The following is a 22193-nucleotide window of genomic DNA, read 5'->3' as shown; positions in this document are numbered from 1 at the left end:
ACTGCTGTAGAACGGGGTTGGTGTAGAAATGAGATAAGGGCTTGGAGGAGCAATCTTGCTTTCAATCGGAGGCTGTCTCCCCTCCCATGTGCCCGCAAACTAGCGCCCTACTTTAGGTGCCGAATTTGCCGTTTGTGCTTATCAACAGCTCAGAGCCCCTCCCCAAGCCCAACCCAGTCCCCTCTTCAGCAGGGAGGTGGATGTGTGCTACTAGATGGTTAAAAGTTATCTTGCAACAATTATTCAGCAACATGTATATGCTATGATTTGAGTTCCTGTTTGATTTTATGGATTTCCGGGGTGTGTTTTTATTTCCGCACTGTGTACATCTTTGGCCCAATTTACTGTAAGTCTGACTGTTCTTTATTTTTATTATTCCTTTTGTATGCATCTGCAAAATAAATACCGCTATTACTACAATGACAACTAATGATAATAATAACGTTAGCATTCATCCATTCTCATTTGTCCGTATGTGTCATTTGTCTCTATGAGTCAAAAAAGTATTTTTCAGACATTAAGATGAATATATTAAATCGAAATGACAAACACTGAAAAAGTTCGCTCTTCAGCGAGATGAAAAACCTCCGTCCATAACGGGCGAGTGGGCGTGTTCCCGGGATAGCCGAGTGAGACAGTGAGAGCAAACGTGCAAACGATCCTCAAAGCAGTGGTACTTCCTGTGTCTCTGTAGCTGGTCCCTCGAAACTTAGGCCTGCACGTGTAAAAGGCCAGGGTGGATGGCAGGGGGGCAGAGCAGCCCCTGTAGATGCACAGAGCCCCTAAAACTAAAAGCTGTTTAATGGCGGAAAGAATACTGAAAAATTAGTTTTCTAAGCTGAGCTAGTTCTGTGCGAAAATACAATACAAATACTTACAACAGATTCAGTACACAAGACATACCAGATTTTACACTCCAGCCAAGGGTCGCTCAGGCTAACCTGAGGGTCAGTTAAATGCTTATGAATTTTTTGAGGAAAAAATAAAAATGAATTTCAAACTCCAGGCATGATATCTGGAGATGCATGGTACTGTACATTTGTGGCTCAGCCTGGCATTCTTAGGAAGAATGTTTTATGATCACGATCACGATCAGGGTTTTTGTGGAACTGAAAAAGCAATTAGATGTCAGACGTGACAAATCCGTATTGAAAGTGTGCTGAAATGAGAGAGAAATGTAGGACAGTCAACGGCAGCCCACATCAGCTCAGGTGTAATTACAGTGTGATTAGAGGGCTGGCCATTTAATGCGACTCTGACTACCCTCCACACATAGAGGACAGAACAATAACCTTCCCTGAAAGGCCAGAAATGACTAATGTAGCCTGTGTGTGTGGGTGACTGTGTGTGTGCCAGTGTTTGGGAGTGTGTGTGAGTGTGTGAGAACACCTGTGTGGGTCTGTTTGCATTTGTGATAAGAAATCCACAAGATCTAAGCAAGGCTGGCTCAGCCTTGTTGGGAAAAAAAAATTGAATTTCAAAAATATTCTAGAAGGATCTGAAATCTCCCAGATCCTCTGACATCACGCACAGCAGGGAGGGAGTTCACCTCTCTGTTTCCACACTCATGGCTGCACGATTTCTCGCTCCTACAAAGACGGCTGCAGGATGTTTCATTGGACATGAAGACCTCCCATCTGCTTCATGTCCCTGCACTGTGTTTGTGGATCCAGCTGTGAGGGTGCAGAGACTGTGTGTTTCAGATAGCACGCTCTTGAAAGAGTGCCTTTCTGCCCAGGCCCAGCCATTGATTCCCCGCAAGTCCGCGCTTTGGCTGAATCAATAAAGACAGAGTCTAACGTGGGTCATCATTATGCAACAACCGCACTGATGCGCCCCTCAAAAATATATAAGAATTACAGGAAGGAAATCCTCTCTGAAAATAATTAAACTGGGCTCTACTTCATGTCACAGTAGATACAGCCAGAAAGAGCCGTGAAAGTTCACTTAGTGAGGGATGATAACAAAGCAATGGCATTGCTCTCTGTGTGGGATAATGCTTCACACCTGTTGGGCAGTTTGTTCTGGAGAGGATGGGATGTGATTTGGGCTGTGGTGACCAAGGACAAGTCCTGAAACACTAGAGAAAAGAAGGAGCATGATGATTTTGGGGGCAACTTTTGTAATGCCTGGTGTGAGATAAGAGTCGCCCCAAAAACCCCGGCAGGAGCAGGACCTCCGAGCCTCATTGGCTCTACCAGTGTGTTTCACAAACTTATGACTGAATCAGTGGGTACTGCTATCAACAGCAAGACATTTTGATTGGTTCTTGCTGATAAGTCTCACCGTGCTCCTTTCTATGTGTGCCCTTGACTACACAGCTTTGTCAACATGCGCAAAAAAAACTTAATAATTGTTAATGTCAATTATTTTTCATCATTACTCAACACTGTAGCAAAGCCCTCTCAACAACTGAGTGGCAATACATTTTTCTGGTTATGGTTTGATTCAGTGAGTCACCGCCAGAACATGATAGCTTATCTCATCACATTTAGTGTATATTATATTTGCTTAGCAGAAGCTCTTCCCCAGAGCAACTTAGCTTACAGTTCTTACATGTAATCTATTTAAACAGCTGGATATTTACTGGGGAAATCAACAATTATCTTACCCAACCAAGTAAGTATCTTGCCCAAGGGCATGATGGCAGTTCCCCCACGTGGGAATTCAAACCGGCAATCTTTCGAGTCTATGAGCCCTGTTCTGTATCACATCACTGCTCATATTCGTTTGTTAGGGTTTGTGAAGCCTTGCTCTCCCCATAGCTGCTGATCGCCTCGCTCCCTTGCGGAGAGACGTCAGACACACACTTTCCGGGCGCTGGCTCACCTGCTTGACGGCATACAGCAGTCTCCCATAGCAGTAGACCATGACCAGCACGGGCAGGGCCAGGCAGAAGATGAACAGGCAGATGATGTAGGAGTGGGACTCCGGCGTGCGTGACGTCCACGTCACTGAACAGCTTGTCCCCGCCCCCTCCAGCCCGTAACTACTCCAGCCCAGCAGGGGGGGCACCGTCCAGAAGAGGGAGTACAGCCACGACCCGCCCACCGCCAGGAGCGGCTTGCGGTAGTCGGGCGCCCGCTTGTTGTAGACGGTCAGGGTGCTGTAGCGGTCATAGGAGAGCACGGCCAGCGAGATGAGGGAGACGATACCTGGAGAGGAGAGAGAGGGAGTGAGGGAAGGGTGAAGAGGGCATGTCCTTGTAGCTGCAAAGCTCCAACAATCCCACACACAAACACGCCTCTGAGACTGAGTGCAGCCTTTTCCTGTAAAGACCCCTTTATTATCATGATTAATGAGATTTCCTTTGCAGTCAAATTTCCTCAATATCAGAGTGTCTTCTGAAAACCACTCTTTTTGACCGGCTTCCTAAGAGGAAGTGATTTAATTTGGTAAAGAGCAACAGCTTTTGAAACTTGAGCAGACAGACAATTATTGGGGAAGAAACACCAGTCACACTTTTATATTAGGTGTAACTTCATGGGGCCTTCATGAGGCATATGGAACATGTTCATGAGGATAGTTTTACCACTTTAAGAACCAGTTACAAGCACAAACAACAAATGTTGTTTGCGACAATAATAATACACCATATATTTTCACATACTGACTGAAATATGCTATATCTTTATGCCAGCATCTGAAAGTTTTTGATGAATGTTTTGTTAAGGACTATTGCCGTGCTCATGAAGTTTCACATAGCCTTTATGAAAGCCTTCATATGAAGTGTGACTGAAACACCACCCCAAATAGTGCTTGGAGTGTGCCTGTAGGAGAATGAATGCTACGCTTTATTATTTCAACCAGTAAATACACTGACAACAGAAAAAAGAGAACTTCTTTTTAAAATAATAATCTTGTGACAGCATTAAAAAGGAGAAAAACAAATAACTTAATGGTCATTTGCAGCAGCACCGAGTATGAGCAGAATTTGCGTGCAGAAAGTCAAATAACGAGATTCTGCGATTTGATGTGTTCCTCTGTTCCTTCACAGTGCATTTAGATTCAGCAGATAACCAGACCCCAGCTACTTATCTTTGCCTTTAAAAACACACTAAGATGTCAGAGGCTGTATTGCTCGGGGCTATGCTTCAGTATTGAAAAACAGTCAGGCACTAATAGGGTAGGGTAATTACCACAGTAAAAGAAGAGACAGACCATTGTAAATGCAAGCAACAGATAGGCTACTGTTGTAAACTTCTCTTCAAACCCCTTAAGGGGTCAGTGCAGCAGAAAGTCCCAAATGGCAGTAAATCTGGTGCTGTACAGAGGTCCTCTGTTGTCAGAGTGCTTATGTTTCATAAGCGAATACGTGTCCCCTGCTTTTGAAATACATGTGCTGGACCACATTTCAGCAGGAGCTTTAATTGCCTGGACATAATGGGCTTCATAAAAAACAGTATGGTGGTATAAGCTTTTTTGAACAATTAAGTACTGCACTACTGTGTTACAACATTTGGAACATCATCCTAAATAGAATTGTGAAGATGCACCTTCACCTGTCCCCCAAAATTTAATTGTTTAAATGTTTAAGGATCTTGTCACATACACTCACACAGTTGTATATATGTCTTCTGCTCTTCAAGGGCGGTGAACTAATTAATGAATTTCAGGGTCCCAAGTGGTGATCTCCTGTCCCTCAGGGCCCACAACATGACCCCTGTGCCAAAGCTCAACTGCAGCTACCACTGGCTACCACTGAGTTCTGCACACCACTGTTCCATGTCCCTAGCCACAGATGTGCCATTGCACAGAGAACCTGTGCATGTCCCACACAGCAACTGGCATCCAATAATAGTCAAGATCCTCCTCCAGAGCGGAGAACAAATCAGCAACAGTCTTTAGTGTTTACCCACAGTCTAGAGAGTGGTGAGTAAAAAAAAAATGCTCCTGTCAACACATCCTTAGGGGAGAGCTTCATGACGCATGAAATTACTTCAATTTTTATTTCATATATTTTTTATGGGGCATTATTTGCTGGTTGCATCATTGTAGGGTCGCGGTTTTTACATTTAAAGGGGTTTCACGTTTTCAGTAATTACAGTGTGTCATAGTTTTACAACAAAGAAAAAGCTAAAAAGGAAACATTACCAACCCTGTTCAACCTATTAATCTAGAAGTGTTGTTGAACCATCCAGGACCTATTAATCTAGAGCTTTTGCTGAAACGTCCAAGATTTCTCTTAAAATCTGCCATGGCGAACACTGCAGAAGCAAATGCTTCAGAAGCAGCCCTTCAATTCAGTTCCTCCTGTTAGGTGGCATTCAGCCATGGCCCGGATGACTTGCAATCTAAGTACATTTATTCTGAATACATTTTTATACAAGCCTATCAACATGAATAAGACCATTACTTCAGCTAACCCAAAAATGCTGTGTCTCCCCACTGATACACAAGACAGTAAAGAGAGGTCCTTTTGGAATTCCTTTAGCAGACAGAGTGTGAACTGGTGGCAGTTGCCTGTTCACAAGTACTGGTTCACAGTTTATTGCAATGCAATCACAACCGATAGTCCTGAGTATCACAACTGCCTACACAGACTACTGCGCCAAACCTGCAGCTTCTCTCTGCGGGCAAGTGATCTGGACACCGTCAGACCCTGCCCTGCAGTGCTTGAGGTCGCAGAGGGCCCCCCTCTGTGCAAACTGGCAAACAGGAGATCCCTAAAGGCACGCACTCTATCAGTGCTGCTTGCCAGTGAGACAAAGCGCCAGAGCATTGCCACCCTCCTGAGTCCGCAAACAGTGTTCCAGAAGAAAACTTTGTCTGCGTTGTGCATTTCAGGCTAATGCTGTCACACTCACAGCAACAGGGTCTTATGAAATGGCAGCAGCATACACAACTCAGATGGAGGCAAGAGGCAATGATACAATAGTTCCTTAATATTCCTTTATACTTTCTTTACATTGGTGTACTGGCTGCTTTTTAACTGCAGCACTGCAGCCATCCACACATCTTCACAATGCACCATGGTAGTGTGTGCTACATTACCATTTCATAGAGCACAGTATACAGTAGTCCACACAATGAAGGAATAAAACTTGTAGCCTGGCCCTGTAGCCGGCATGGTAACCACAGCTGGTCGACTGCCCCCACCCCTGCGGCAATGCATCTTAAGGGCGATTAATGGACAGACTCCTGTCCAACATTTCAGCATACAGGGCACGTACATGTGCGTATGAGTGTGTGTGAGTGTGTGTGTGAGAGTGTCTGTGTATGGGTAAGTGTGTGTGTGTGTGTGTGTTTGTGTTTGGTGGTGGCGCTGATGATGAGTGTTAGTTGTGAAAGCCACAGTCATCATGGCCCCATCCAAAGGGCAGCGAGCCATCAAAAAGAGGCAGTAAGTGGAGAAGGCTACAGACAGGGTGACACAATTCACAGAACAGGTTAAGAGGACAACAGATGGGGTGAGACAGAACACAGAATGGGTGAGGAAGGGTAACTGCTACCCAGCCATAAGGACATTTGTCAGGGGCATCAACTGCAGTCTATCAGTGTCTGTGCTGAGGCAGTATCCCTAGCTCCGCTGTTCATTTCTTCCATGGTGAATACTCATAGTGATAGCTCATAGTGATAGATCAGACATGAAATTTTCAAACCCATGTTTCTAACTCATGGATAGGACATCACAGAGATTATACATTTATGCAAATGAATGACTTAAATACTGAATGGGGTTGTTAGCGCAGGCATCTGAATATTCATATCAAAAATAGGAATGTAGCATGAGTACAGTATAACTGCACGAGCTACATTTCATTTACATAATTACATTATTATGTTCCTGTAGCGCTCGGAGCAGAAAACCATATGGTGTCTCTCATCAATACTTCATTAAAAAAGGTTTGTAAAAAAACAACGTACAGCTACATGTAAAATTACAGCGCATGCAGCTCGCTGAGAGTGACTCTATTTTAAAAAGAGGTATATGCAGATTCGTGTCACTGCACGCTACTGCCAGGGAATATTAACAAAGGGAATCTGAAGTGAGGGAAAAGGTTGTTATCCACATTGATTGTTTTTCTTCCTGTGAGATTCACGCCTCAGTGGTCTCCCATTCAAAGTGATTAGCATTCCTATAAAGGGTTTTTAATGTTTCGGTGCGCAGCCGTGGATCGGAGGATGTAACGTGGCGTGCTGGAAGTGCACGGCTTTATTGCTCTCCGAAGAGTTTCCCCCACAATTCCAGATCAAAGCCAGCACCGGTGCCTTTAATCTGATAGAGGCCGGGCTTTGGATCCGTCTCTGCGGCGCAGAGAAACACCCCGCTCCCAACAGGAGCTCAGCGCTCAGGTAATTAATACCTTCTGATTTCAAAAGGGCCGCAAAGGATGCCAGCGGAAAGTGGACGCCTTGCATGGCTTTGGAGCGGCTCGACCCGCCTGTGAGGGGGTCCCAGAAAAGCACTTTAGAGATGATAGGATTGGAACGATCAGGAAAGAGGGGTGACGTGTGTGGAGGCATCGAGAGGGGGGCACTTAGTCGAGATGAGAATCCGTTCTTGCATGAAGGCACACCCAGGTGTACTGTGGGTGAATCACTGTCATCCGAAGGATATCGAAGTCGCCATGCCGTAAACGTGCCGTCACCTTGGTCTCGGGGGCATGGCCGAAAAGGGGGCAGGTGGCCCTCTCAGACACCTGCTTAATATAGCGCCCCCTACTTTTTTATAAGTGATACCAGCAGAATGATTCTTATTAGATGCGTCTGAACCCTTTAATGTTACTGCGACCCTTCCTATGGACACTGGAGATGTCGAAGGGGCGGAGCATGTTTTTTCATGGACTGTCCTGCATCGATGGGGACTGACAGCAGGCTGGGTCAAAATTTAGTAATAACATTGTCTTATACCTCCACTGCACACCTACCCACATCTGCCTTGGCTGTGAGGGAGAAAGCATCCATCTCCATCTTTGCCAGAGACCCTGGCGAATATGAAGGTCAAACGGTCTCATAAACAGGGCGCTTCCACGTGACCAAGCCTTCTTCTTTGGTCTGCAAAATGTCCCTCCTTTAAAACCAGTTTGAAACGAACTGCATGACGCAGATCTCCACCGTTAGCGATGGAGACAGTGTGCACCACAGACAAAGGCTCACAAGGAATCCCCTCTGACTTAATGGCCTTCGCGCCTGACAGACTGACCCCAGTCAATAAGCCGACAGCTTCAGTCACAACTGAAGTCACAACACTGCTTACAGCTACATCCCTTTCATTACTGCCATTCCCTTTCATGTGTCCATGACGTTACATTACATAACACTACAGTTGCACAGCAGACTCTGTTATCCAGAGCGACTGCCCCAGATTAAAATTTATGTGTTATCCATTTATACAAGTGGATATTTACTGGGGAAATTTGGGGTAAGTACAAGGGTAAACCTGTCAGTACTTCAGCCCCCTAGCTGTTGCTTTTGTGTTCTCCCTGTCTGTCAGTGTCGTCCATGTGCTTTTGTTTACAGTTCCCATGTGTTCCAGCCTTGCTCTGCTCTCCCTGTCCCCGCCCACCTGACTTCCTGACCGTCTCTATCTGCCTGCCTGCCCACCTGCATTCCATCTCCTCGTCAGCTCAGCCCTATATATACCCTGCTTGTCTCTGTCTTGTTACCAGTTTGTCTCAGCATTTTCTCTGTCACATATCCGCCTTGTTACTCGTGTTATTGGTCCCATACCGACTTCTGCCTGATTTCCTACCTCGCCCCTGCCTGCTGTCCTGCCTTGGTTGCCTGATCTGCCTGCCTACCCGGTTTTGACCCAGCCTGTTCCTGTCTTTGATCCCTGCTCCTGGTTTGTTTCTGCCTCAGACTGCCTTCCTGGTTTTTTGACCCTGCCTGTACTGCCACCACAAACTTGCCCTGCAATTCCAATAAAACCCCCTTGGAGCCTGTACACGCCTGGTCTGTGTTTGAGGCCGTGCCTGTGCCCTGACAAATCTGGGGAATCCAACAACCAATCTTTGGGTTACGAGGCCTGCTCCTGACCACTATATTATATTGCTACTCCACTGTGGACTAATGAGTGATGGGTTAAAGCTAGAGACCTTGGAAAAAGGACCTCGAGTCACAGCTGTTGAGATCCCACCTCTGGACAAGGTCCCTCACAAGGGCAGACCACACATAACAGATATGGTGAACCCAAGGGTTACTGTCAAGCACATGTGCAACACTGGGGGAATCCGCTACTAATATTTCATAAGACCTCGCTACACTGCCTACTGCATACACATTACATTCCATTAAGATCATTTAGCAAACCCTCTTATCCAGAAAGACTTATAAATATGTTTTATCCATTTACACAGCTGGATATTTACTAAGGCAATTGTGGGTTAAGTACCTTGCCCAAAAGGGTACAAGAGCAGTGCCCCAGCAGGGAATCCAACCAAGAACCTTTTGATTACCAGGCCTGTTCCTTACCATTATGTCACACTGCTGCCTGGTCATATAATGGTCTTATATACCCGCATAACCACTATAGTATCCATATTGCTTGTGTTTGTATCAAGCAGTCCCCTTGGTAGGGGTGCTGGTGATGGGGATGTCAAAAGGAACAAAATGACATTAAAGCAGGGGGGTGGAGATGATGCGGCTGCCTGGTGAGATGATCCTCCTCTCTCAGTCATCAGTTCCTGGATTTACACACTGTGTTAGACTCTTCAAGAACAAATTAGAACATGGGCTCCCACAGGTAGAACTTTAAGGGGGCACTGAACTGAATTGACTGATCCTCTCCTCCTCATCAGTAGAGAAAGAGACAGTCCTCCATGATGAAGGCGTCAGGGGGTGGAGCCACATTTGAGTTGCTTGGAGACTGGCCAGTGGACAAACCCGTAGGGGGCGCTTGTGTGGATGTGTTTGCCTTACCACAGGGAAGGGCTCCTGAGGTGTGGCGGTATCACCTGCCAACATGCTGCATTTGGAAAGGGTTGTGCTGTTAACGTCTGGCCTTCTACATTTCACACTTACATTTTGGGAAGTATCTGATTGATTGTTGTCCTGTCGGTCATGCACAGCGGAGGGAAAGGGCTGGACAAATCCTGAACATAAGGAAATGTAGCCATGGTGATTGAATTGTGACACAGAAAGGCCATCCTATCATGTCTACGCTATCCCCTAAGTCACAACTATGAACATGTCATTTGCCAAACTGTAAGCATAACCCAAATATGGTGACCCTTTCCAGCCTGGATGCAAACACCATGTACAGTGGCTTTATCTTCTGGGAAGGATTGTGCAGTGGAGTTAAATTCTCCTGGAGTTTTGGCTCCAAGTGAAAAAGCTGGCTACCCGCACTGTGATAAATGAGCTGGGTTTGCCGCTGGCCGACGGAACCCCAGTACAATCTACCATGACGGGTTTCATGGCTCGGCCAATGCCAGCGCCACTCAGACACAAATCCAGTGGCAATCCCCCCCACTTTGCTCCTCTCTACTCCTGAAGCTAAGAACTAGGCCAATTTTTCTCTCCATTTGCAATGCCCTTCACACGTTTCAAGGGCAAAATAATTCCCCCTCAGCCTTCATATCTTTATTTTATAGGTGCTCACAATATGAGCGGACATTTCCCTACAAGTGGATTCAGCGCTTTCTCAATGACAGGCAGGCAGACCACCAGCACTGGTGTTAGTGGGAGCAGATATTGTAGCCTGTATAAACTCTCTCTGTGTCTTTCAAGCCGATTTTGAAGTTTCAGCAATAATCACATAACATGTCATTCTGTTAATAAACGCCTGGATTCTGAAGTTCTCGTGGTCCTTGCCTGAGTCCTTGCCTGAGTCCTTGCCTGTGCCCTGACATAACAACTCATGGTGACTTTGCAGGAGCCAAATACAGCGTCACAGGGTCGTGTGACTCCATTTCATACCACAATGTGCAGGAAAAAAGTGTGGGGAAAAAGCGCAGGAAATCTATGCTGTTCCATTTGCCATTTTGTATGCAGTGTACTCACTAACTCACTGAAAACATTGCCTCCACCTGTTGAATGAACCCCTCGCTCACACAAAGGCTCTGTTGCACAAACCGTTCTGTTTTTTCTTATAGTATATGCAATCCTTTCCGTCATTTCATGATTCTCTGTTTGTTATGAGCCATATTCACATCAAAGGTTTCATTATTTACAGCTAGGAGATACCGTGCTAACGCGAACAACACAAGCCTTGGCATAAGGCATAAATAATACACTGCCTCAATTGCAGCAAGCCAACTAATATATAATTGACCACACTGCATTCCTCCAAACACAGGGTCCCCTGAGACAGATGGAGAGTGAACGGGAGAGAGAGAGCAAGAGAGCAAGGGATCGAACCTGAACAAGCGGAAAAAAAATATATCAAGCCACAATCTTGGAGAATATGAATATTTGATTATGTGTCTCACATTACCACCCACTGCACCGTTCAATACATTAATTTGAGCATTAATTATGCATGCGTCTGTGGCTTGGTGAACAACAGCAGTGGAAAATAAACATGCACCTCTCAAGATATATACGTTACATACGGATGCTTGAGCAATGCATAACGTGCATAAGATACCTTCCAGGAGGGTTCCAGAACCTCTGCTTTCTGTGTCTCCATAACATAGTATCCCATAGCCTTTGATGAACTGCACCAGGACACACTGGTGTAACAATAGCCTTATTGAAAAGGGGAAAAAACAATGACTATGAATAAAACAGGATGTTGCCAGTACGATATTGACAAAATCTTTTCAGGCTAAGAAAGAGTCACTGTTTACTGCACTCTCTTTGTGGTTTCAAAGGGTATAGAAGAAGCAGATCAGTCTAAACCAGCAGGCCACAGGGAAAATCTTGGGACCTAGGTTATGTAAGAGGCTTTACAAGAAACTTCAGGCTATCCTCTTGGATAAGGTGTTATGAATGGCATTATTGAATTATTAATTTCCCTGGTATGCAGAAACGTCGGGAGGATTAGCTGATTTTAAATCCTCATGTCAAATCCAGATATGGTACCGCTCCCTGACTCTCTCCTAATTTGTGCCCCAAACCATCAGCTGATTCAGGAACTCTCTGTGATGGTTGGAGCCCATGTTTGAGCAACTGGCCCAGCCTGGATCAAATCCACTCTGGAGATTAGAGGTCGGGGGGTGTCACACTGCAACATGGTGTCACGAGGAACTGACAGGGACGGATCTCTGTTCACCCCAGTGACCTCCACAGGGTGCCATCTTAATCTGCAGACCCATGGTTCAACCAGTAGGCCAAAACCAGACCCCCCCCCCCCCCCCCCCGCTTTCTCCATCCCGCTTCTCTGATCAGCTTCATGCCTCTCTGATGCTTCATGCCTGCCTGTGTAAAAAGGTTGCATCCCCCAAGCTAACAGCATGGGCATTGGCCAGTCGCTAAGGCGTGAGGAGCCAGTGTCACCTGCCGCTCTTCTCTTCTCAAACACTCCATTTCCCCAGGGGGGCACACACACTAGGAGCACATTTCTCAGAGCACATCGATTCCGCGTGCTCCTGCTCCCCAGAAGGAGATAATACAGAGAACGGGATTCCACACTAACCAGTGCCTCCTAATGATCCTTTACAAATTCCACCCATGGATCCTCATTGCTGAACCCCACCCCCCCACAATGCAGCTCTGTAAGGATCAGTCCAACAACATGATTCAGCTCACTGCAACAAGGCAGTTTTCATTGTCGAAATAAACATGCATTTTAAAACTGTAAAAAAACAAAACAACAACAAAGCAATTTCATCAGCCCCCGGACTGTTCTCTGTGATGAATAAAAATAATGAAATACCTCGATGCTTAATTCAACAGAATATAATCTGGCATATTTGCAACTTCATTAGGTCAGACCCCGGGGCCCCACATAAAATATGCGGAGAAAGGAACTTCAATCACTCAAAAGTGTGGTAGGAGTATTGCCATGTGCATGCATGAGATAGAGAAGGATGGTGGCACAAAGGCTGCTTGCAATACAACAGGGAGATGACACATTCCCGAATAGAGAGAGGGGGAGCTCATACTCAATCGCTGCCCATCCACTGAGAGACCGATCCACTGAAGTACTGCTCTGACCATGAAAGAGGGGAGTTACTACACTGTGAAGCAGAGCTTTGAACTCCCGAGCTTGTTTACCCCCTTGCCTTTGGTCCAGTGGAGAGGAGAACTTCCATGCACACATGGGATGAGTCAGACAGAGATCAAGGTTACCTTCAGTGAACTGCTTTTGGAAATAACAGCGCCAACTGATACTGAGATTAAAAAACCATAACATTGAAAATGAATTGTGTAGCACCGCAGCAACACGTGAGAAGTGGTGCAACTGGAGTTTCTTTTGCTAAGCTTTGATAACCTACAAATTTTGCACCTAATTAGTGTCCTCTGGGTGGCAACCCACACCAAACATCACCTGTCAGTGCGGGACAGCTGAGTTCACTATTTTGATGAAAAGGTGAATGCTCCTGAAACGCAACAGGTGCTGAGCATGGCCCAGGCGCGTGAGATGATAACTCGGGGTGTCGCCCCTCAGATGTTGGCACTGTGCAGGCTGAATATGGACAGTAAAGCTGTGGCTACCTTTCTCCTCTCCTTTTCTCCCTTTAATGGACCCCTCTTTCAGAACTTAAGGTTGAACATTGCTGTCTATCATCACAAGGTACATGTGACTCACAGGAGCACAGGGCAAAGCGAATGTGATCCTCCGCCACACTCGCACGCCACAATGTGACTATTTTCCTCACTGCAAGCCGGCAAGTGCACCGCAATGAGTTAAATGCCTATGGAGGGACAGGCATGGCTTCACTGACGTCATCCTAGCCTAATGAGTTAGATTATCTGAGAGCAATGAGCCAAGAAACCCCTGCTGACACACATACCCTTAACCCCTAAATATACACCTGCTGTTTTTTTCCCTACAGTTTCGACCAATCAGACATCAATTGCACAGCAATACCACTGAAGTGAGGACAGACCCTGCTGATTTGTGACGCCATCTGAGATGAGCAAAATAGCATGCTCACAGTCATTTCTCAAATGAGAATTGCCGTGTGTTTCCTAGATCCTACCCACACTGCACTGGTCCAGTCAAGTGTATCTACTCCTGTGGTAATAACCACTGTTAATAAATTACAATAAGCTGATACTGTACCATCTGCTTTCTTGCAAGCAGTGAGGGCCAGCCTACTGGACTAAGCTGTAAGTGATTATAGGCTTCATCTCTCACCTGTTACTCTCTATGTTCTTGGAATATGTTGTGGTCTGCAAGCAACAGGATCACTTGAATTGACTGAGTCTGAATCAGATTTTTGATTTCTACCAGCTAGGACTGCACAGCTGGTCACGTCTGCTTCTCATTCTTCCCAACCTCAGTGCCACATTACATTCTATTGATTGCAATTATGTTGACAAGTGTGTTCTTTGCAGTTCTATAGATACCACAAGAAACGACCTTGTCAAAGTGTCAGAGTTACTGAATCAGCCTGGAATAAACTCCAACACATGTCAACATCATAAGCTCATATTTTTAACAAGGGTGTCTCTATTATTATCCATGTGCCAGCTCCACATTACCTCACCAGCCATAATGAAGACTAATGGGCTTGAGAAACAGCAGAATAAAACGAGTGCCCACTCTTCCCTCCTCAGCCTCAGTGTAGTTGTCGGTGTAATTAGCATAAGCAGCCAGGTCACCTCTGAATGTTGTTACAACTGTGCTGAGATCTCTTTAAACATTCAGGAAAGGTTTCACATGTGTAGCTCTGCTCCTGACGTTGTTTCAGAGGGAGTGCTTTTTTTGGTCCACTCCTGCTTGAAAAAAAGAAGCAAGAGTGTAGTCAAATATGTGTGTCCACTGCCCAGAATAAGCCCCACAGCTCCATAAGGGTGCAGCCACTGCCCGTGTGTTTGAAAACTGTCTGAAAATGTATAGGGCCCTGGGGCTCAGAGAACCCCCTATGTGACCAGACATGTAAACAGTTGTAGTCATGAGGTTGAGCTTTAGGCAGAGGAAAGGGAGGGGAGGGGGGTCACTCTCGAGAGCATGACATCCTTCTCCAGCCTCCCCAGACTCCTTAGTCATGAATGACATTCACTTCCAGCCATGCGGAGTCAGCTTCATTAACACAACCCAGCCTTTCAGTGCTCAGCATGTAAATAAGAGTTCAATGTTACACTGCTGTAAACAGACAGTCCTTATCTTGAGCCATCCTAGCATATTTAGAGCTGCTGAACTGTGTGGCCATCTGGATAAGCATATCACATTGCGGTGGGTGGGTAGGAGGAGGAGGAGGGTGGGTAAGGGCAGCAAGTGAGTACAGAGGAATGACATCCCACTGAACTGCACTGTGTGCAGACTACTCCCTGCTAACATCTCCCGCTGAGCACAACTGGTCTAAATGTACAATTAGACCAGTACGTGCCATACCTGTTTGCTACATGTTCAGTGCCAATTCAGTACAATTTCAACAGCACAATATATCACTCCATCACCTTTTCTGTACCTTTTAAGTACCTATTCAGATAAAAATGTATTCAGCAGACAAAAGTCAGCTGTGCCTACTGGCTATTTAATATATTTAACAATACAGTTATTGTAAAAAAATCTATCTTGTTCAGAAAAGGATCCATTTGGCAATTCCTTCTCTAAATTAGTTTTTGAAGAAGTAAACTAGTTAGCACAGTTTACTGAAAAAGGCATAAAAGCAAGAGCCAAAATGGGAGCTTTCTGCTTTATTTCAATTCAATAAGCCAGTGCTGAATCAGTGATAATGCAAAAAACCCAAAGCAGTGCAATTCCGCACAGCACTTTCAGACACTTGATTCTAAATTCCAAAATCATGAGTGTGTACATCTGAGAATGGGATTATTCTTTATCCATCCATGTTAAGATGGTATAATCCTCACAAATATGGACAAATTTTCCTTCCTGTTTTAATGTGTGGATGTGCATGTTCATATACATATGTGTGTGTGTGTGTGTGTGTCTCCAGGGCGCTGTGGGCGCAGGAGAATGTTTGTGAATAGCTGTGCAGCATTAAATAATTGGCTATTTGCAAAATTAATTGGCCACACCCAAAAGTAATATAAGGGGGGGGGGGGGGGGGGGTTGGGGGGTGAATACAAAGGTGACAAGGTTAGAGTTATGGAGGGTTGTTTGTTTTTACTCCTTGGCTTTAACATTTTTAGTCATTCTTTTAACCTTAATCTTTATTTATTCATGAATAATTCAGCATTTTTATCACAATTCCTTTGCTTGCTCCATTTCTTTTTTTTTTTTTTTTCCATATAGGCAGCGTTCACCCAGGTTTGTCACAGTTAAGCCCAGTTAACTCAGCTCAAGAAGGTCAGCATCTGGCTAAGTGCAGCACAAGCACAATGCTGCTTTCTAAGCACCGGGAGAACACTATTACATCAATGTCATTTAGCAAATGCTCTTATACAGCAGGTTAAAATTCCATCCATTTATACAGACAGATATTTACTGGGGCAATTCCCCCTGTTGGAGCCAAGAAGTTCAAGGCTTTTTGAATGGTCATTACCGAGAATACATGATGACTACCGAGCACACTCTGAGGATGTCAGACTTTCTTGGAGAAAATTATCTTGCCTCCTGAGCCAGCTTCCTCAAAGTATGTTGAGGTAGACATCTTGTATTCATAGTAAAGACCTTTCAAACAGCCTTGAGCTTCTTGGTAATGGATGGGACAGAGGAACGGATCCACCTTCACTTGAACATACAGAAACTATAGACACCACCTGACTTGTAGAGGTTGGCCACCATGATTTCCCAAAATGCACCTGAAATTTGCAGACAGCTTTCAAATTGATGATCAATGTTATTAGCATGCAGCAGCTTCCACATTTATTCAAACCCCTGATTAAATACTAACAAAAAACATGATATAATGAAAAAAATGCACATATTGGACTTTTTTGTCAAAATGTCATTTCACCTTTATAGCACTGCACCGCATTACAGAACATCACATTGCTCCCAAAAGTGAATTTGATTCCAGAAAACACAACATAATATTATCCAATGCATACTTTTTAAAAGTTGTTTTGTTCCTATTTACTAATAGAATAATATAATACAAATAATATAGCACAAATAAATATGGTCAGTACTGTATGCATATCCCCGTGTGAATTCTACTGTATTTATTTGAATATGAACAATGATAACCAGAGAGATCAGAGGAGAGTCTCCTCCAGAGGTAGACGTACTCTCACAATTTTTTTTCTCTCATTTTGTTAAATAATTTCCAGTATAACTGTTCTGTAGAGTCAACAAATAAAAAAAACCCTTCCCGTCCCGTCCCCTGTCCCCTTCCCCCCCACCACACACTGATTTACACATTTCACATGTAGAAGAGCATCATTTCATAACCACAGCCTCTGCTAGATACAGGTCCGGAAGGGAGTGATTGGGAGAGAGCGTGCGTGTGTGTGTGTGTGTGTGTGTGTGTGTGTGTGTGTGTGTATGCGCCCATGTGTGTGTGTGTGTGTATGTGTGTGTGTGTTTGCACGTGCGCCTGTTCCCCTGTTCAGAGCAGACCCCTCAGCTTCTGACACGAGCCGCTCATGTGGAAGACTTTCATTTCCAGATACATCACCATCCCAGGCGTGCATACACTCCATGTATGATCGAGACCAACTCAGCGTGGAGCCATTCTGTCTCCGCCAGTCCAGAAGCTGTAAAAATCACCCAGGTCGACTGATAAGGACAGCTCACAGAGAGGCATCTAGTGCGATGTCACTATCTAAATTATATCATGCTATATTAATAGTTCTTCTTCGGGTGTCGTATTGAGAAAAAAAATAACACCTGACAAATATACGGGTAAAATCCCCAAGGGGAAAAAAATATCTTGCCAAGAACAACACAGGAGCTGCGTCTTCATTTTACAGCAAAACTCAATGCTGACGAGAGGGAAACCCATGGTTCCAACACCAAAGCTGATCAGCCTGATCGAAAGGCAATAGATCATCCACATTTAACGTGCAGCTCAAATCACGAACCCAACGGCACATGTAACGAGGCATCTGTTTATGACCGCACCAGTGGTTGTACAGTATCTGTCTACTGGCGTGTAGGCAGTTCCCTGACTTACCCATATTGTAAGAGGCTGGAGGAACTCGAGAGGCTTGGTGGCCACAGATCCACTGGGGCTATCATGCCTGATTAGCATGCAGCCGCCTTTATCTTACGCGTGATGGAGAGGTAAGTAACGCCCGCCGCTCCCCCGGCGCGCTTTGCTAGACGTACGTGGGTTGGCCCCCTGCATTAGGATCAGTCTTGGACGTCCCCTTTGTCCCCCGGAGAGGCAGTGAATTCTCAACTGTGTTTTCTCGCCCTTGATGGCACACCCGTCACGGCTCTCTCTCAAGGTTTCAGGGGAGGGGGAGACAGTGAGAGAGAGAAAGAGAGACAGAGAGGGAGTGAGAGAGAGAGAGGGAAAGGAAGAGGAAGAGAGAGAGAGCAAGAGGAAGAGAGAGACTGAGTGACAGCGAGATAGAGGAAGAGAGATATAGACAGGGAGAGAGAGAGACTGAGAAAGGGAGAGAAAGAGAGAGAGAGAGAGAGACCACCGTGGCAGTGTTTCTCTCTCGCCCGTGCGTCTGTGCTGACTGAAGTGACTCACTGCACAGCGTCCACAGCAACACATTTGAATTTGGGTCATCCAACCCCCCCCCCCCCCCCCCCAGAAAGGTGGCTCCCATGAAAACTCTATGGTCATCTAGCTAGAGGGCTTTCAGGGGAGGGGGAGTTGTTTAATTCCTCTTGATTCTCCTATAAATCTCCCAAGCGCATTGGGCCTGATCACTGGTCTCCCACAATCAGCCTTCCCATTATCCCCTAAGCTCAGCCATGCAGCTCTCACCCAGCTGACCCTTCTACACATCCATCAATCAACCAGCTTTTATTTGGTACAGTGACCTTTACAATTAGACTGTCACCGAGTACATTTACAGAGTACTGTTTAAGAGTGAAGGAAAAACAGGAAAAAAATAGAAATAGAATAAAAAAAAAAATAAAGTGCGACTGGACAGCAAAAATTGCAAATGATTCCCTGACCTCTTGCCAAACGCGACTGAGATATCTCTGGCAATATGTGCATAAGCGAATAATGAGTCATTAAGTGACAGTCAGTCATGGAGTAGGTGCTGTGTTCATGCCCTCAGGGCTGTGAGTACATGGTGGAAGATGATGAGGCTGGAGAGCAGATAATCAAGATGATCTATACCTGACCTGCCCCTCTTACCACCCCTGCACACACACACACACACCTGCAACTCACCCCTCACCCTCTCATCACATGAACCTCTCACCTTCCCCTGTCCCTCACCAGTCACATAATTCACCTCTGACACCCCCCCTCCCCCCCACACACACACACACACACACACACACACACACTAAATTCCCTCATGCACATACTCTGCTAACACCTGCACACTACACGGTTCTGCCCCTCATGTGATCGGCTGCTGAAAGAGATAACTTGCAGAGGGTGGAACATTCTCATACACAGCCCACCCCCCCCCCCCCCCCCCCCCAGGCAAAACCATTCGTTGGGGTTTTCAGACAGCCAGGCAAAGAAGCGCACTGAGGTGTCGATCAGAGCATGCTCCGTGCCTCCACCCATTCATCCTTTTATTATCCTTTTCCTAGTGACTGCCAAGCACCAGCAGCACATGGATGTGGATATCTCCTCAAACCACCCACTGGCCGCTGGAATCTCCGCCCTCCCCACCTAACCCCCACCTCTCAAACAGTCCTCCCTCTGTCTCCCTGTGTCTTCCTGGGAGACATCAGCATTCACTGGCTTACTTCCCTGCCAGCCTTAAGACCACTTTGGGCTCTTTGGGCTGGACCCAACCCCCCCCCCCCGACAGGCAGCACTCAAGTACTCAAATATAAAAGTTTGACTTGTTTTCACCCAGGCACTCCAAGGTGTGGGCAGATGCATTCAACAGAAAGCTGGCTGAAAGTAATTTTCAAATGGGCTGGGGTATGAAATTGTGAAATTGTGCAGTTGGTTTAGATTGAAGGTACAAAGATGCCATGTAAGGAATTCTGCAACTGCTGTACTTGATAGACACTAGACTGGTTACTACTTATGGGATCCCTAACAACTTATCACTTTTGAGTCCTGGAAGATCTTGTGCATTTTCTTCTGGTTTTACAGATTTATTTGTTTGTTTAACAGGAAAGGTGGGCAGCCACTTGAAGCTAAATTTAATCTGTTCAGGTAACAGAAACAACAGGAAACAAGCATGCAACAGTGCATTAAATCAGACAACATCTGATACCCAAGATATACAAATATTGTTATTTTTGGATTTGAATCATGGCATCGCAGCAGGAGTCTGACGTTAGATGTGGGCGCACTGTTTTGAAACGGTCTAGAAGCGGAGGGCACAAGACTACCTTTCACTACGCGCGCACAGATAACTGGGAAGTTCGTATCGCTCAGGCAAAGGGAGCGCAGCAGACCGTGAGTGAGGACCGTCACTTTTTCCAAATTCAACGCTGCACTTTCAAAGTTAGCTGAGGCACGCTTATGCAAGGGTTTCCCTGAGGAAGAAAAAAACGTTACTTCACTAACTCTTTACACGATCTCCGCAATTTAAACGTCAAGCTAAATCTGCCCGCTCACTTTTTAAAAGAACATTTCATCATTATTACTCACCGAAGCATGAATTGATGAAGCCGTACCACATGCAGCCGTGCCTCCCCACCAGCCAGCGTCCCCGAATGCTGGAGGCGAAGCTGAGCGTGGTGCCAAACAGGCAAACCAGCATGTCGCTCACGCTGATGTTGAGAAGAAGCATGTTCACTGGGGTCCGCAAGGTCTTGAACTTGCAGAATAGGATCAGAACAATGAGATTGTTGAGAAAACCGAACGTCATGATAGATCCCAAAAACACGGACACCACATTGTGTCCCGTCCTGGAGAGTCTCTCCGCCGGCGTGTCGCTCCATTCCTGATCCAGCAAAGCGAAAAGGTCCTCGCCGCTTGCGTTGGAGCTACAGTTTGGATCAGTCACATCCGAAAACATCGTTCGCTGTATTCCAAACGCTTAGAATTTATTTAGATAAAGGGCCCATATTCGTTTGGACAAAAGACGCGGAACATGTAATCTACCTGAACGTTTCCCACAAGCCCTAGAATACTGGGCAGGTGAAATGTTATTTCTGCATGCAAAGAAGACATTACTTGAACGGAGCTCGCGTCTTCCAGCTGCAAACTCTAAATGAAACACATGTAGATGTACACATTTCAAAACACAAAACCTCTCTCCGTATCTTTTTTATCCTGGATGTATCAATGCATGTATGAAGAATACATCGTTCAGGAAACTGTCACATGCAACAAAAACCACAAGTTATATCGTTCTTGTTTCTAATGGAAAGGCGATTGCTATGAAATACCTCACTGATAAAGACTTGTAATCACAGAGTCCCGTTTCAGCATTACGCCTGCAAACTGACGGTTCTGAGAAAGTACAAGAAACCTCAAAGTGTGCCGCTGTTCCGTTGTATCCATCGGACTGCGTGTGCAAATCTGTTTTCGCTCATTACAGCAGGAATGAAGACACGTCTCTTTGCGAAAACCACGTAATTGAGGAACCTGTCATTTTAACTAGCCTGAATTCATGATTCCCTGTACCTTCGACAAAAACTTTGGAGTTGTTATACGTCCGTAACTACATATCTTGGGACACGCGTGCGTATCTTTCGTCTTTATTGATGACATGGCATTGATAGCCCACTACTACTCTAACTACTGCCACTAATAATGATGATATTAATAATAACACCTGACGAACAGTAAGTCTGCTAAATGTAATTGCTTTAAATATAAAACAACATTAAATCAAGCAATACTTGCGTAAAAGAAAAAAAATGTAAAATACGGGTAATTAACACAGAACATCTAGGGCGTTCTTGGCTGTCGAGGTGCTCTTCAGAGATTGCATTGATACAAAAGGAAGAAATCCGTCGGAACTTGTTTCATAATTTTCTGCGCAAGATGTACTCCAGTCATGAGTTTCCCTCCGGATGCATGCTCTCTTGTAGCTCTCAACCCCCACAACGTACGGACAGAAAGCTATGCTGTATTTAAGGCAACTGGAGCGTAACATGATGACGTCACGACTTCGAATTCATTTTTAAATATATATTTAGCGTAGATATACGAATTCTGCTTTTCTGATAG

The 22193-nt window shown here is 45.4% G+C and overlaps 1 protein-coding gene across 1 annotated transcript in view; it reads right to left on the bottom strand.

The window, feature by feature from the left end:
* Positions 1–21290, bottom strand: part of tmtops2b (teleost multiple tissue opsin 2b) — a 29243-nt gene extending 7953 nt beyond the window's left edge. Inside the window, exons 1-2 of the mRNA XM_036540227.1 lie at positions 20664–21290; positions 2830–3155 (exon numbers count right to left, since the gene is read on the bottom strand). Of these exons, the coding sequence (XP_036396120.1) occupies positions 2830–3155; positions 20664–21033 (696 nt within the window). The 5' untranslated portion in view covers positions 21034–21290. The remainder of the gene's footprint in view (positions 1–2829; positions 3156–20663) is intronic.
* Positions 21291–22193: the final 903 nt, after the last annotated feature.

This window comes from Megalops cyprinoides, chromosome 11, assembly GCF_013368585.1.
Source record: "Megalops cyprinoides isolate fMegCyp1 chromosome 11, fMegCyp1.pri, whole genome shotgun sequence".
NCBI classification, from domain to species: domain Eukaryota; kingdom Metazoa; phylum Chordata; class Actinopteri; order Elopiformes; family Megalopidae; genus Megalops; species Megalops cyprinoides.
This window is presented reverse-complemented; position numbering and strand designations above follow the sequence as displayed.